The sequence below is a fragment of the Nanorana parkeri genome, unplaced genomic scaffold (genome assembly GCF_000935625.1).
Source record: "Nanorana parkeri isolate BGI_ZX_2015 unplaced genomic scaffold, ASM93562v1 scaffold823, whole genome shotgun sequence".
Taxonomy (NCBI): Eukaryota; Metazoa; Chordata; class Amphibia; order Anura; family Dicroglossidae; genus Nanorana; species Nanorana parkeri.
In genome coordinates this window covers 288,553-289,083 of record NW_017307091.1, presented here as the reverse complement: position 1 = coordinate 289,083, position 531 = coordinate 288,553, and the positions used below count along the sequence as shown (strand labels likewise).

Sequence of the window (531 nt, the reverse complement as noted above, 5' to 3'; positions counted from 1 at the left end):
GAGGGGGGGGGGCTCATTGTGTACAGCTTTCAGTATGGGGAGGACTCGGCGGGGAGCCTCTCCCAGCCTGCAATGGTGACAAGTGTAAAGGAAATGTAAAAAGAAAAAGGAACCCAGAAATGTCGCTGATTATTCCCAGATATGTACCACCACATGTCCCTGATTACTCCCAGAGACACCCATAACTGTTCCTGGACATATACCCAGAAATGTCCCGTGGGTACACTGTGCCCCTGTACTGGTTTAGGAGGGGGAGGCTCTGCAGTAACATACAAGGAAATATTTTAGAATATTGTTCTCTCCTGATATTTGCATTGTCCTTCCTCCAGTTTCTGTGAGTTGTGTGTACAGAGCCGTGTGGCCCCTCCCTCACTTTCTGCCCGTCCTTATCGTGTAACTCATCAGTTTTTGTGTCTTCTAAGCGGCCAATTCTGGTGGTTTGCTGTGCCGTGTCCTATTCCTCTGAGAATTTATATTGCATGTTGTCCGTGGTCCTCGCCGCCTCTTCAGCTCCCCCCGCACGCTCCCGTC

General features: G+C 50.3%; 1 protein-coding gene across 1 annotated transcript in view; it reads left to right on the top strand.

Moving 5' to 3' along the window:
- The window catches only part of F11R (F11 receptor), a 15,431-nt gene that overhangs the window by 3,284 nt on the left and 11,616 nt on the right, over positions 1-531 (top strand). Inside the window, exon 4 of the mRNA XM_018565216.1 lies at positions 423-528. Coding sequence (XP_018420718.1) covers positions 423-528 — 106 coding nt within the window. The remainder of the gene's footprint in view (positions 1-422; positions 529-531) is intronic.